Genomic DNA, 13,780 nt, shown 5'->3' with positions numbered 1-13,780 from the left:
TTTTATGATAATGCTACTAAACGAATTAAAATATTTTCCAAAAAAATCCTTCTTCTAGTTTTGCAGTTCACCACAATTTCAAGCATAGGCTTAGATTCACTGATCCAGATAGCAGAATTGTGTTACATGAGGCAATTAATTAATTGTGTGTACTGCACCTGCAAGCAATGGCTGTTTTCACAGAGTTATGTGTTTAAAACAATTATGGGCAGTGTAAACAGGGATAGTTGTCACTCCAAGGTTTCTGAGAGTGAAAACAGACTTGGTATAAATCTTTGCCAAGAGGGGGTTATTTTGAGGTTGCTGGGTCAACAAGAAGGTCACATCCTCATTTGTTGGTGTCATCATCACCTGTTTCTGAGGCTATAGCTCAGAAATGCCTGAGACGATACAAAGTTCACTTGTGAAATGAAAAAAAGATTCTGTGGCAGTGCCACGGTCTGAAGAAAGCCTAAGGTGCCAGTGTGAGTGTTAAAAACAAATTGGTTCCTTTCTCTTACATTATTTTAGGTTATCTAAAGGTTTACACAATTTAATATCAAGAGATTCACCAGACAAGTAACTCCTACTGAAATAGCAATAAACAATATATTTCTAAGAGTCAATACATTAGAAATCAAAATACTTTGATTTAAAATCATGACAAGGTCATACACTAATATCTTAAAACAGGCAAAACGGGTGTAAAATGATTTCCAAAATCTACATTGAACTTCCTCAAAAGAAGCCGAGTTGAAAATCTTTCAAGTTACAATAAGCCTGTATCATTTCTGTGGCTTTGCTTTAGTTTGCCCATCACTGCAGGAAACAAATTGAGCAGACAAATCGAGCTCTTCAGGGAGTTAGAATACATACCTATGTCATAAGCAAGGAAATCGGCAGAAAAACATTTTGCTCCGTTGCTCAGAGAGGTATCGTTGTGTGTGTTTCCCCCAAAGACCAGCATAGCCCCACTTATGATGACAGCCGAGTGGAGATACCGTGCAAAGCCACTTTCCTTTAAGATTGTCCTGTAGGAAAATACAAAGACATTCATGCAGCAAAAGACTAAATAAAAATGAAGACCCTTCCTTTCAACAATGTTAAGGGATACACTGTTTCCAAAGGGGCCTTTCCTTGTTTGCCGTTCAGAAATAGCCAATGAAGTAAGTGTTAAAAGTAGAGCCTAGAAAGTTAGAAGCAAAGACAGCCATCAGTCCCTTTTGGGGATACTGAGGCATTTATTCCAGCTCTAGCAAAGGAAAACCTATGAACAAAGCAAGAAACCTCTTGATGCTCCATCAGTCATGGCTCTGCTATTTTCATTTTGAACCTCAACTTTCCAGACTGCAGAGAGAGGCATAGATTGACTGAGCTCTTGCACATTGATCTAACTTTATATTCTCTGAAGACTTTACCTCAAGCACAAGAAAAAAAATAGAAACATGAAAAGCATCTCCAAACTTTAAACTTAAGGTAACTGCAGGAAATGTATTATAACAATGAGAAATAATCTGGTGGAAGATATGTAAATGTGGTTATACTACAGCATAGCTCCAACTCAAATGTAAATAAAAGGTTTCCAGGTCGTTCACCAATAAGTTCATACCACAGTGATGAAACTTGCAGAACTGTAACTCTGATTTGATATCAGAAACATCAGCCTTGTACAGAAGCTATGCTGCCATGGCAAGGCCAATCTGCTAGCAGTTAATTGTACAGTAAGATATTAAATGGCCAGATTCAGAGAAAAGCTTTATAAGTTGCAAATCACTTTAAGGAAGTGTTAGCACTTTAAGGAAAACATGTTGAAAGGAACTGAATAATTCAATTTTTTACATCTGATTGCACCATTTGCATGAATTCATTTAATATTCAGTTCTTCCTTTTGAAGAGTAGTTTCTTTTTTACAACATTCTAAATAATGCTTCACTGAAGTCGCACTTTCACTTCAGTTACCGTCACACTGTAAAAGACCGCACAAAATGCGGTCAGTATCACAAAGCTCAAACAGCAGGGCAAGCAGATGGTTTTTAGGGTGAAATTCTAGACAAGTTATTTCTGTATCAGTTACAAGTGAGCAGGGGTGGGAGTCAGTAAGGTCAGGATGCATCAGTAACATGAAAGAAGCAGCTGGTCTGAGAAGCCCATCACTGCAGGTCTTTGGACAAATACTTAGAGGAGAACTTGAATGCTGGCACTCTACAGGAGAAGAGAGCACGTGGAAACAGAACGTTTAGTTATTTAGACCAATAATACAATACCAAAGGCCCTGCGATTTTAAAATGAGAAACCCTAAGAATACAGAATTATAACAAAACAAGAACAAAATGGAGCCATCTCAAACACTTCCTTATTTGGTCTTTCATATCATGTATGGACTTACACAGACAGTCATACAGAAGACTTATTTATAACAAAGGCACAAGACATTTTGAGGTGGCATGGAGCTGGATATTTTAAGATAAGATGTACAATTTATCATAGGTAATTGCATTATGAGGTAGATATTTCTACTAATTTGCATCAGATAGGCTTTTAAAACACAAGCTTCCTCCTCTAAAACCCAGCTTGATTCTTAAATTTTATGGAAATTTAACTTAACACAAATACAGGAAAAAGCTAATGATGTGGAGTCTGTTTCCATAGTTATGAAACATGAATACTTAAACCATTAACTAAAATGTGGAGGCTGACCAAGATGCAAGCCAGTAGTGTAAACAGACTACCTTTACAACCACAGCACTGCAATTGAATAAACACATAATAAAGGGGAAAAAAAACAGCAAAATGGAAAGGAATAGGTAATTCTCCTACATAAATTGTGCAAAACAGAAACAAAGATCCATACTCAACCTTTTCTAAAATTAGATATACAGAGTAATATAGCAGTAATGTTTTAATTCTTGATGGTCTGAATTTTTAGTTTTGTGTACAAAAGTTACAAACATATTACTTAATTATTCCTTTCACTGAAATATGAGTCAAAACAGTTCTACAACAATGTTACAAACAGAGTGACTTAGAAGTCGCATCAGTTCCCTCAGGATGTCAATTGAGACGCAAGGGGTGGACGATTAGATACAAAAAAATGGAGAAACTGGGGAACCAAAATGAAAACAATGGATTTCAGCGACCACGAAAGCTTAACTTGCTGATGTTTCACGAGCTACAGTGTTTAAGTTGATGTGCAACTTGATGTCCGAGTGAAAGGTAAAACGAGAGAGCAGATCAATTGACTGCAAATGTCAAACTTGGGTGTGAGCAGGCAATTTTGTCAAAAATAATCCACCCAGAACTCCAGAGCAGGAAACCATAGTCGAGTATTGGAACACAAACCACTCATTACACCTGTCAATCCATATTAGCAGACCCAGAGGTGCATAGGGCAAAGGACTACTGAACAGTGGAGAAACGAGATACGGTCAGATGAATCATCTTTCACCATGTTACTGACAGACTAGCATACGTGTGGCACCAACCTAAAGCCCTCATTCTAAAGACACACTAAAGCCAAAGTTCTTGATTCCAAAAGTGAAGGATTCTGGTCGTTTAGTGGTATGAGGCGGATTTTCATGGCATTGAGAATAGCTGTGCTTGTTTAGGTTTAGTGATGTGAAGCGCATTTTCTTTTTTTGAATGAAAAGGTACTTAAAAAGTACTTTGTTACAATCTTCACCCCATGTTGCAAAGGAACAGCTAAAGGCTTTTTCCATGCTGAAAGGTAAGAAAAAGAGACAACGCTGTGGAGCCTTCTTCAGGTGCACGCCTATGATGCAGCATTTGTGAGGCTGCACAATAGTTAGATGAGCACGACGCTAATGTTATCCTAATGCCTGGGTTACAGAGTTGGAAATCACTTTCAAAAGTATAATTGCAGAATATTCCAGTTTCTTGATTGGGTTCAGTGCTGGTGACTAAGAAGGACATTGAGTTTCTCATGGAAGAAAAGTGCTGCATCCCTCCTGGAGAATTTTAGTCACATGTAGACTCCATTTTCAATGGAACATATAATGCAGGCCATTCTAGCCGCACGCTGATGGCCGACAACCTGTTAAGTGACTGTACATTAATGTTTTAATTTCCAAGTCAACTACCTATACTTTCATAGGTTAATAATTCAGCTGCAAACACATGACCCAAGATCTGAAAAAATGTGAGGTAAAAGAAAACTTTGCAGATTAACATGGCTGAGATTCCTTTTTTATTGTGGCACACAATTCACATTTGGCTTCTTTGAAGACAAACTCTGCCAACCCCAACTTCAATTGTGAACAATGTACTGTATTTTGACATTAATGTGTAACTCCCACCAGGTCAGAAACACCGATTCAGAGTTCACAGACTTTTCCTATTCCCTATATTAGGTCATAGCTGGCCATAAAAGGTTATTATACATGATACTATTTAACTTTAACTACATGACTGAAAATTATACTGTGTATGCATGTATTTGCAAATGTATATGTATTCATACATTTGTAAACGATAATTCAGTACCATCATAATGAGTTTGATTAGAAATAGGTAAAAGTACTATGAGCTTTTTTAAGCAAACATGAACAATCTTATACCAGCAAGTGTGATCTATGAAAAGCCATGAAGTGTAACAATCAATGAATGTTAATGAAATTTGAAATATTTAGTGTCACCTTCTCCCACGTTTCCTTTCAACAAGAGAGAATTACCTAGCTGGAAGGCTTCATTGCAAGACTCTCTCTCCGGCATTGTGAACAGGGGACAGTAAACAAATACTGCTGTGATCCCTGAAGCACAATGGTGTATTGCAATCTTCAAGAAAGGCTGATTTTAAAAGTACTGACAAGCTATGTTTAAATTACAAGCTTTTAAAGCAAAGCATTACTAAAAGGTGTTCTGCTTTTCATACACTGTCCAAAAATGTCTTGGACATGTCTCTTTTTAAATTACACATTATTTTCAAAAGATTTACTGCAGTGTGTGTTTAGGCTAGGAAGTGCTATTACAAACAACAATTTAGGCAACAAAAGACCATTTAAAAAGATAGTATCATGGACCTTTTTCAGGAAAGTCCGTACAGATGCAAAACTTCTGAAAGAATTGTTGTAAATGCTACGTCATGAGGGGTGTGATTATATATTCAAATGGGAAATGCACACAAAACTTCCAGAAGGATACTTCTCTCATTTGGTTAAGTGATGCCGTTTTAAGTTTCCATTTTCTCACTCTTACAGGAATTTGTCTCAACATAGAGATAATAAAAATCATAGAACTGGTAATGTAATTTGTTTCCCTATAAAAAAAATCAGGATCTCCAAAGAACAAGGGAGTTTTGATTTGAAATGTTCACTTTCACATCCTGAAATGTATTAACATGTTCATGGTTCAGTAGTACATATAGATCTCATGTCAAGATCAGACAAGAGAAAAGGAAGCAGGCTAATTTCAGGATGAGGTTGAGGAAGGTTGATTTCATTTTTGTTTCTACTGATCCAAAACATTTTTGTAACAGCTGGCAACAGCTACAGAAACATGGTAAAGCAAATATTACCCCTGATCAGATGTTTGCCCATCCTGTTATGCATATCAACCATTTTTTTGTTTGTAATTCTGCAAATACTTTAGCCCAAGTGATGTACAATAAACCAACTGTATGACGCATAAAGGAACAGAATTCACAACTAAAAATAAGTTGCACTGTGCATTACTAAGAAGAGTGCAATAAAAACTATATGATATGGAGGGATATTACAGTCATTAAAGCAATTAAACAGCACAAGACAACTATGAACATCTTAGCAAAGTTCTGAACACTCACTTACCAGGTTCGTGCACGCACTTCATAGCGGTAGAGATCATCCACCAAACCGTACTTATTAGCTGGAAGAGCTTTATACCCTCCATGCACATACACAGACTTTGTCGCACTGTCATAAACACTGCTGTGTCCATAGCCTCCCTGGGCAATAGCTCCCTTAGTCTCTGGCACAAGCCATGTATTTGTTCCTGAGGAAAAAGAAAGTATTAAGATTAAGTAAGACACAACAAGTATTTATAAAGCAAACCATAAATCTTATCTTTGGAAGTGCTGTAACAATAGTTAAATGGGTTGTCAAAACTCTTGTGGATGCTAACAATGTTCTTAATGTTAAAGCCCTAAATGAAAAGCAATACACTCACATTAAGAGAAGAAATGGCCAAGGCCTTTCCCTGAATTTGGGATAATTAAAAACTAAGCCTTACAACTGTATCTCTAAAAGTAATCCATTATTTTCCCCAACAGTTCACTTGCACTTTTTCAGTACACAATTTGGACTGTTATTTTTGTTAATGTTCCCATTTACTTCAGAAGAATGAAGACAACACACAGATCCTCTAAAACAATCACTCTCAATACATCTATGTCGCCTGCAAACTCCACAGAACAACCGTAAATGCTAGGGCATGAGACAGAAGACAGAAGTAGTTCCCACCATTGGCACTAAGATACCCAGCTGCAGACAGGGAATAACTTGGTAAAACTTATGCCATTACCTCTTACAGGACTTGACTATAGTCCACAATTAATAATAATAATAATTGCTTACACTTATATAGCGCTTTTTCTGGACACTCCACTCAAAGCGCTTTACAGGTAATGGGGACTCCCCTCCACCACCACCAATGTGCAGCATCCACATGGATGATGCGACGGCAGCCATAGTGCACCAGAACGCTCACCACACATCAGCTATCAGTGGGAGGAGAGCAGAGTAATGCAGCCAATTCGTAGATGGGGATTATTAGGAGGCCATGATTGGTAAGGGCCAATGGGAAATTTGGCCAGGACGACGGGGTTACACCCCTACTCTTTTCGAGAAACGCCCTGGGATTTTTAATGACCACAGAGAGTCAGGACCTCGGTTTTACATCTCATCCGAAGGACGGAAAGTAACCCAGAAAGTAGCCCAGATTCAAACCAGCAATGGATTAGGCCCAATGTACTCTAACAGGAACTTTGGCTGTCTGCAGGGTAATATGGCTGCTGACCAGTTCACAACTGACAACCCAATGAACATTTGAGCCAGGGCAGTGCCTGGATGGGAGACTTCCTGGGAAAAACTAAGGTTGCTGCTGGAAGAGGTGTTATGGGGACCAGTATGGGGTGCTCACCCTATGGTCTGCGTGGGACCTAATACCCAGTATAATGGTGGAGACACTCTACTGTAAAATGGCACCATCCTACGGATGTGACGTAAAACCGAGGTCCTGACTCTCTGACGACATTAAAAATCCTAGGGCATTTCTCGAAAAGAGTAGGGATGTTACCCTAGTGTCCTGGCCAAATTTCCCATTGCCCCTTAACAGTCATGGCCACCTAACCTCCATCTTTGATTTGACTTCATAACTCTGTTCTCCTCCCCACCGATAGCTGCTAATTATTATTATTATTATTAAAGGCATAACAGCCGATGACTGTAGTTTCTACAAAGAGAAAACTTTTACTTCCAAAAACTCTGCTTCACAGATCCTGGTGCCGTGCATGATTAATGGAGAAGGTGAATTCGAGCACTCAGCCTGGTTTACAGCAGAATCCGAGGCTCTGCCAGAATTACATTTATCACTATGCACTTCTACAATCTGGCAATTACTGGTGAAATCATTCAGCAAATGACCACAAAAAAGTCATGTGTGACTACCGGGGCAACCAGCTGTGTAGTAGCAACCTAAAGAGGCCAAAACTCTAATAATACCGGATATGTAAGAACTGATTCGTTAGGAATAATTGTTTTAATCCTGTTACTGCTTTTTCATTACATCAAACTGTAATGCTTAAATGTTATTCTTGGCTAACCAGAAAGTTTTGGACTGCAAGCTCTACTCTGGTGTTGCCTGTGGTTTGATTTCGAACTCCAAGTCCATCCAGACGTGTTACGGTTCTACATCGGCTTTAAAAAAAAGTGCTGAGCCAAATGGACCGTTCTCAAATGAACTTACCCACTTCACCGTGCTCTCTCCCTCTGCATTCACTCATGTGCAATGTCCTAGACTTACTGAAAACAGGCCTTGTTCATTTGTAAATGACCTGTTATTAAAGGCGAGACTACTACAACTGAAATCTGTAAAAAACATTGTATTTCTTATCTTACGGGCATACAACCCAACAGGACGTGGAGCACACCATTTTTTTATAAATCAACAGATGGACAGATTTGGAGCAAAAAAAAACACTTTCAGTTATCAGAATTAAAACTGTCAGCCATCTGCAAAGACAGTGCTTATAGAGTACATTTATAATACAGATAAGGATTTATATGAGAATGATGCATAATCATAACTAATATGTCATCTGCTGAAGCAGGCCCAACAACACAGATGCTGCAATAATTTTTATTGCTCCAGCATTGTGTAATCAGTGCTAAACAATGGGGTGTGATGCACAGCCAGAGAGGTCACCACACAGACTAAAAGCATGTGAAGAGACCAAAGTACACTGGAGTCCTTAATTTAGCATAGACAAACTGTACTGACTAGCAAACAACCTACTTTGAACAAAAACGCAAAATTAACTAAAACAACTGCACAGACAAATCTGTAAAAAGGGGGGTATCATAAGATGTTAGATTGAAGAATAACACTACAAAATATGATATGCTTCCTATTAAAGAATAAAAACATCAGAACAATCATTTCCTGAAGGCCTTAGAAATAATGAGGACAACAGCAGCCTCCTTTAGTCTGAAGTGGGCTGGCAGTCCTTATGTGGTCTTAAAATAATTATTTAACTATGGAAACATGGCTCTACTGATGCTGTGCAACAGTAATCTTATTTCCATCCCAGCTTTATTCTATTTCAGGTTTATTTGCCGCAGGCTAGTGTATATAATCCAACACCGAGTGCAACTTTTTAAATTTATACTTAGTACCTGTTACCTTAGTTTTGGAAAGTCTGCTTAGGCAGACGTACATAATTTGCTTTTCTGGTTGTATGGTAAACTGTCCCACACCTTTTAAATACCTGAAGAGGATCAAACTGTGATACAGAGCACATTCCCTCTGCACAACACCATAATCTTGAAATGATGGTTTCTAATATTATTTCTTTTTTATCTTTAAAAAAGCAGTGTGATTCAGAACAGAACACAAATTCTGCCTAGAGCAAAAACTCGTGGGTTGTTTCCAGCATTTGTGCTGTTCATTAGGTTAAAAATAATACCGCCCTACAAGGGATTCATAGCTATCTTACGTGCAACACATTGTTTGTTTTGCTATTTTTAATCCAGATTTGATTTTGTGTGCTCTTTACCCCGTAAGGCCCCGTGTCTGGATTTGAGTAATACTATTCCCCTCGTGGCAGACTGCAGCCCTGGAAAAATGCAATAACGTACTCTCCTGCTGTATTACAACTCCATCTAATGGGCTTTGCAGGAAAAGCTTGCAAAATAGCAAGCGTGCACCAACACTTTGAATGCTATATGCATCTCGAAGAGCTGCGAAACGAGATAAAACTGGAAGAACGCTTCCAGGTCTTTGAAAACTGTGCTATCTGCAGGTGTTAATTTCAATTCATGTCTTAACAAACAAGTGGTTTACCTGGATCAATTTTGCTAATTTTATTACATCCAGGAACTGATGGCTATTACTGAACATACAGTATTAGACTACAGTTGTACATGGCAATTTTAAAAGACCTTCCCAGAAACCTTACACATAAACCTTGAAATCTAGGACTTACACTATAAGCAAACAGTACAGAACAAGCAAGAAAGGTCAAAGGGCTTACAGTTTGTAACTTTTCTCATGTTTATTGTCACATTCTTATCTGTGCTTTGTCACATTCAATACCTCTGACTCCCAAAGCCAGCTATAGTGCTTTGAAGAAGCTGTTTGTGAATCTGGGGTAAGATGTAAAACACTTTAAAACAATCAGAGAGAAAACTAGAGCATAACTGCACTCCAAAATCTATTTCCGAAAATAACATTTTTCAGGGGCCATCACTATGTCAAGTGTTGACCTTTGCAGAGCAGTACAGATGTGTTGCTGTTTTCCAGTGTTTATAATGGGCAGTACAAATATTTGATCCTAGTGTTAAAGATAGTCTTACTGTATTGGATGGCAAACACACTGTACCAACATACAGAAAGAAGCCAAAAATTTATAGCAGAAATAGAAGCAAGTGTGCTTCTGTACTGCACTTACGTAGGTTGTATTCCTGTACATTGCTGATATAGCTGTACACAGATGAATATCCAAAAATGACGACCATTATCACGTCTCCGTTGTCAAACTCCACAACATGAGCAGAGTGTCCCTCCACTCCATACTGCTGGCCGTGAACCAGAACAGTAGGGATTTTTTTACTCCACATCTGGTTTGGGATATTGAAGACCCATAATTCATCAGTGACATTCCCATTACTGGTTTCAATTTTGCCTCCATACAGGTAGATGTCATCCTGTTGGAATACAAAAGCAAACAAACACAAAATTAAGTGCAAAAATATCCATGCTCTCCACATATCTAAAGGTACAGTATATCATGCTCCATGTATCAGATGCATGTATTAGGACATTATTCAATATCTCCCAAATGACACTTCAAGATAAGGTATCAAAATAAAATAAAAAAACTCTATGAGGACACATATTTCTTTATAGACTGGGATAAAGCAAGTCAATACCACTACAGTTTTTAAAACAACTACTGTATATATAGATTCCTGACACTGTGTACTCCAAGAGAATGAGAATGTCAAACCAGCTGCACTTTGCAAGTAGTTAAAAATGATGCTGAAAGTTTCCTTGAGGAAAACTTTGTCCTCTGTTCCCTTTCTAAAATAGACACAAGAATTCCAAGGTGCACAGTAGAACAGTGTTAAAAATAAACATGGGGGCCTGAGTTGTGCCTCCAATAATCTTCAGAAAGTCTTAACTCTTCCTGTGCATCATGCTCAGTACGTTTTCAGCAAAGAACATAGAGGGAAATATTAAAATATATATATGTGTGAAGTGCAATGTGTTGTTTTTTTCTTGAGTCATATTAAAATATGGTGTGTTTAAACTGAATATTGATCAGCTGCATCACAGTTGTGTAGAAGACTGGAGAGTCACTAAAGACTATGGACAGGACAGAAGCGAAGTCACATCAGGCATTCACTGACCTCTCAGTAATGACATGATTTAGGTTAGTTTTCAAGACACACATTGCCACTTTGTGTGTTTCTTAAACCTTTGTGTGTTTAATGGGAATTAAACTTTAAAGGGTATAATGCACTTACTTAGAAAAAGTACCTCTGTCCATATTCAGCCTTGACGTATGTCTAATGTCACTTATTTAGACTGAATGTGAAACCCAGCCCACCCGTGGCCGCAAATTCTGGCTGCTTTTTAATAGCAGCAGATCTCTTAAAAAGTCATTACATATCATGCATGAATGTTTTACTTAAATGTGATTCATGTTTTCAAAATATATAAAAATGGGCTATTAATTAGATGTGTAAAAGTATAGAAGATCCTTTCAGTATTTATTAGGATGCGATGCTAATTTGCTTACTTTGTCAAGATGTTAAGTTTAATTATGCCACCTCTAGTCAAGTGTTCGCTTGCTGTACATTCTTTTTTAAGACATTTAAGTCACACATAACATGTTCTGCTTTGCTATGTGTCAATGTAAACAATTACTGTGTTTAAGGGTTACATGGCTTCTGCTCCAAACAACCTACATTACCAGATTTCATCTCATTGACCTACATACACGGGGATAGCAGAGCACTTCAAAAGACGTAAACATCATGTGGCTAAAAGTAAGCCAAGTTTAGCATTGTGATGAAGGGGGGTGACTAATGCAATCATTTTAATGCTCAAGTTGTGATGGGTATTCAGCAAACTAACATGTCTGTATGACAGGGTTTATGTATCAGTTATAGCTGGTAACACACTCACTGAAGTAGAAGACCCCATTTAAACTGCACAGCAAAACACAAAAATGACAAAGCCAATTTAAGGCTACTTAAAGTTTAGAAGTTATCTTAGTCTAGAGCTAGCTTGCAATGACAGAGATCAATTCCAATTACAGAAACAAATGATCATACAATTGCAAGGCTTCCCAACTGAAACTGTACAGTATGTGAAATCAATTAGCTTTGACAAGAATAGGATCTGAATTAGATCACAATCTTGTTGAGTAAGTGTTGATCTTTCATAAAAATAAATACAACTTGATGCTCTTTGTAATGAAAATAAATATTAGATGATAATTTAGGAGAGGATCAAGCTTTTTAATTGAACTTAACAGAAGCAGCAGTTTTCAATAAAAAATGCAAGGCCATTTTATTCATAGAAATTTGTGCTTATGTCTTAAGAATATTCAGAGCCCACAAAAAATAATTTGATTGCATGGTGGGAAAAACTAACATTTTTAATAAAAATTATATTCTTATTATATATCTTATATATAACATAGTTGTTTAAAACATGTATTGTTGAATGCATTCGGTATATAATAGAGATTTAAGTAATAAGTCTACTGTAGGTACACAGTACAAAAGCAGTGATCTCCAGATTTACTGCCAGGCTAGACAATTAAGGCAAATGCTCTCATGCAGAAAAACAACTCAAAAGAAACAGAGACTACTTCCAAATACATTTCAAGAGAAAATTGAATTGAATATATCATCTAGATTCTATAGCACATATACCTAATTTTCTACCTACCCTGTACAAGAACAAATTCATCTCACATAAAACTTCTCTTTTCTTGTGTTTTGTAAAAAACAGCACTGTCAACATATGGAACGAGATGGTAATTCCTGCAATAGTACAAAGCAGATTGTGACATCTGCCACAAACCCATTATTTTTAAGTGTATCTGGTTAACAACAGCAATATAGTATCTGATAATATGCAAAGTGGATAAAGCACAATATTTTCAAAATAAGAATCAGAAATTACTTTATATTATAGCCAGCCACATTTGAAAAGCCAGTTGTTTCACAATTTAGTATTTGTATTGCAAACTCACATGTTCCAACAGAAATTTTTTAAAGATAAATTATTAATCAGCAGATATCTTTAAAAAATTAAAAAACCAAAATATTCAGACCCCTGTGCTCTGGTGGCTCCAAATTTACTCAGATGAAAAGAAATTGCCCTAAAGGCGATATAATTCTTGCCATTGGCATCTGCCTGTTCACCACTGAAGTGACTATCACATTATCAGTTATTTGTCAGCAGATATCTTTAATAACTAATTCTGTCTTTATAATTTTCTGTTTACATGTAATTTCCAAGGCACCTTATATTAAAGGCCTCTCATTAGTCTTTTTTAAAGAAAATTTAAAATAACCAAATCCCCAATGCTCAAATTCTGGTGACACAATAATAAAACCAAGGAACTAGAGTATGGTATCAGGTACCACAGCTCATAGAACATGTGTTCTTGAAAACACTTTTTAATATGAAATACTGTACCATGATAAAGATTAATTTCCACTGCTTCAAACAATAGATGTTTAGGTAGTGGTTTTGCCACATGTATTTTGGTTTCATTCTCTCTCCGTCTTTAAAAGCACAACAAATCTTTTAATTTTAATGCCCCAGAACTACTGTTGCCTGCGACACAGCATCCTCCTTTACCTTACTATGAGCAATGTAAGCATAAACTGTCAAGAGTTAATTTTACACACCCCTCAGCATACTGGAAAGCAGTTTGTGCATTAAATTCATGAAACGTTTTAAACTTAAATTTTCTTGTAAGTAATCTGTGTAATGTTTTGTAAACTTTAAAATGACTTTTCCCCTTAACGTAAATCTATGCAGTTTCCAAGCAGATAACAGTCAAAAC

At 37.1% G+C, this 13,780-nt stretch overlaps 1 protein-coding gene across 3 annotated transcripts in view; it reads right to left on the bottom strand.

Moving 5' to 3' along the window:
* The window catches only part of LOC148835071 (attractin-like protein 1), a 416,291-nt gene that overhangs the window by 306,746 nt on the left and 95,765 nt on the right, over positions 1-13,780 (bottom strand). For all 3 annotated transcript variants that reach the window (XM_088917388.1, XM_088917389.1, XM_088917390.1), the window contains exons 8-10: positions 10,139-10,394; positions 5,781-5,964; positions 856-1,010 (exon numbers count right to left, since the gene is read on the bottom strand). In XM_088917388.1, the coding sequence (XP_088773514.1) occupies positions 856-1,010; positions 5,781-5,964; positions 10,139-10,394 (595 nt within the window). The remainder of the gene's footprint in view (positions 1-855; positions 1,011-5,780; positions 5,965-10,138; positions 10,395-13,780) is intronic.

The sequence above is a fragment of the Atractosteus spatula genome, chromosome 5 (genome assembly GCF_055471065.1).
Source record: "Atractosteus spatula isolate fAtrSpa1 chromosome 5, fAtrSpa1.hap1, whole genome shotgun sequence".
Classification (NCBI taxonomy): Eukaryota; Metazoa; Chordata; class Actinopteri; order Semionotiformes; family Lepisosteidae; genus Atractosteus; species Atractosteus spatula.
This window is presented reverse-complemented; position numbering and strand designations above follow the sequence as displayed.